Genomic DNA, 1,637 nt, shown 5'->3' with positions numbered 1-1,637 from the left:
CGAGCGCGCCTGGCGGCGCTCTCTTACCTGCAGCGCGTCGCGTCGCTCCGACAGGGCGGCGCGCGAGGGCCGATGCCGCCGCGCGTCGACCGCGCAGAGTCGTTGCTCCGCTTGAGCCAGCCACGAGAGCAACGAACGCAGCGACTCGTGAAAGTCCTGAGGCGCAACCGAAGCAAATGACATTCGCTTGCTTACCAAAGAAAAAAAACGCGCGCCGAGGCTCCAAAGCGAGAGGAAGAATCACCTGACACTGCGTGAGCGCGGCGTGAAGCCCCGCCTCCCAGCGCTCCAGCGCCCCGCACGCTCGCATCCAGCTGCGATTGGCCGAGCCGAGCCCCGCCTTCAGCTCCCGCGGCCGCCGGCCGTCCGAGCCGCCGCCGGCCAGGTTGAGCGAGATCAGGGCGCGCTTGCGGACGCAGAACGCCCTCTGCGTCTCCTGCCGCGCAAAACAAAGCCACCGAGCGCGGGACTCAACGCGGCTCCTTCGCTCGAAAGACAAGCAATAAAAAAAAAAAAACCAGGAAGATGCTCCTCCAACGGGAAGGCTCTGGTTTCACGCGACGCAAGAAGACTGAAAGCGGCGGACGTGGAGATCAAGCGCAAAAGCCAAAGACTGGCATCGGCCGAGCGACGCGACCGACTGGATGCGCGCATTGAGGCGACGCCGGCGTGTCGGAAATCCCAAGACGAGAGCAAGTCAGACGCCCGCGCGTACCTTCAGCGTCCTGACGTTGTCTTCAAAATCTTTGAGGCCAGCGGCCGGCGGGAGCTTCCGCAGCGCCTCCAGCTCGGGGAGCTTGGCGTCCAGCCAGGAAGTGACACCGCGCAGGTCGGCCTGGAGCTTGCGCCACCGCTGCGGGTCCTCGTCGCGGTGGTCCTCCCCGCGGTCGTCCCGGCGGACCTCCTGGTGGACCTCCCGGGCCTGCACCACCTCCCAGCGCTCCATCACGCCTACACGCAACGAGCAAGAGAGTCCGTCGCGTCGCTCGTCGGGCATTTTGAAGCCGGCGCAACGGGACGCCGGTCGGGATCCAGGAACGGTCGCGAACGCGGCGGTCAGCGGTCAAAGGCCAAACGGTTTGGGAAGTCATTGATCATGCGGCACAGTTCCAACGCCGGTCGATTAAAATGGCGAAGCAAATCCGCCAACGGTCAAAGTCCTCCTCTTGGTCTGTCTGCAGCCAAGGGCGCCACCGGCAATTCCTGGTCACGCACGCACGCGGCCTGTTTCGTCCGACTCAATTCCGTTTTTTGAAGGCGCGCCGTTGCTTTTCAAAATGGCCCGAGAGGAAAAATGCCATTTCCGTTGATTGCGAGGCGCGATTCAAAATGCCTGGTGCGAAATGACGAGCGCCGCTCGCTCTCGGCGGCGGCTGACTTTGGCCGCAGACGCGCGGCCGAGGGTCGGCTTTCCGGTCGTCGCCGAGGACGGACTTGACCCGCTTGACGTCGTCGATGCTTCCGCTGCACTCGGACATCAGCTTGACCTGACGGCGCGAGCGCACCATCAGCAGACGCCGCGCGCGCGACGTCGGCGTCTCGCGGGCGAATCGCTTGCTTACGTAGGCCCGCTGGTCAAAGGCGGCGCTGCAGACTTTTGGCCCCGGCGCCGTCCTCGGCGGGGAGACGGGACGGCG

General features: G+C 65.1%; 1 protein-coding gene across 1 annotated transcript in view; it reads right to left on the bottom strand.

The window, feature by feature from the left end:
* The window catches only part of LOC109520320 (nesprin-2), a 16,292-nt gene that overhangs the window by 1,009 nt on the left and 13,646 nt on the right, over positions 1–1,637 (bottom strand). Inside the window, exons 14-18 of the mRNA XM_019877448.1 lie at positions 1,563–1,637; positions 1,379–1,487; positions 716–951; positions 245–436; positions 6–156 (exon numbers count right to left, since the gene is read on the bottom strand). Coding sequence (XP_019733007.1) covers positions 6–156; positions 245–436; positions 716–951; positions 1,379–1,487; positions 1,563–1,637 — 763 coding nt within the window. The remainder of the gene's footprint in view (positions 1–5; positions 157–244; positions 437–715; positions 952–1,378; positions 1,488–1,562) is intronic.

Source organism: Hippocampus comes, unplaced genomic scaffold, assembly GCF_001891065.2.
Source record: "Hippocampus comes isolate QL1 unplaced genomic scaffold, H_comes_QL1_v1.1 scaffold295, whole genome shotgun sequence".
Lineage (NCBI taxonomy): Eukaryota > Metazoa > Chordata > Actinopteri > Syngnathiformes > Syngnathidae > Hippocampus > Hippocampus comes.
Note: the sequence above shows the minus strand (reverse complement) of the source record. Positions and strands in the feature narration are given on the sequence as shown.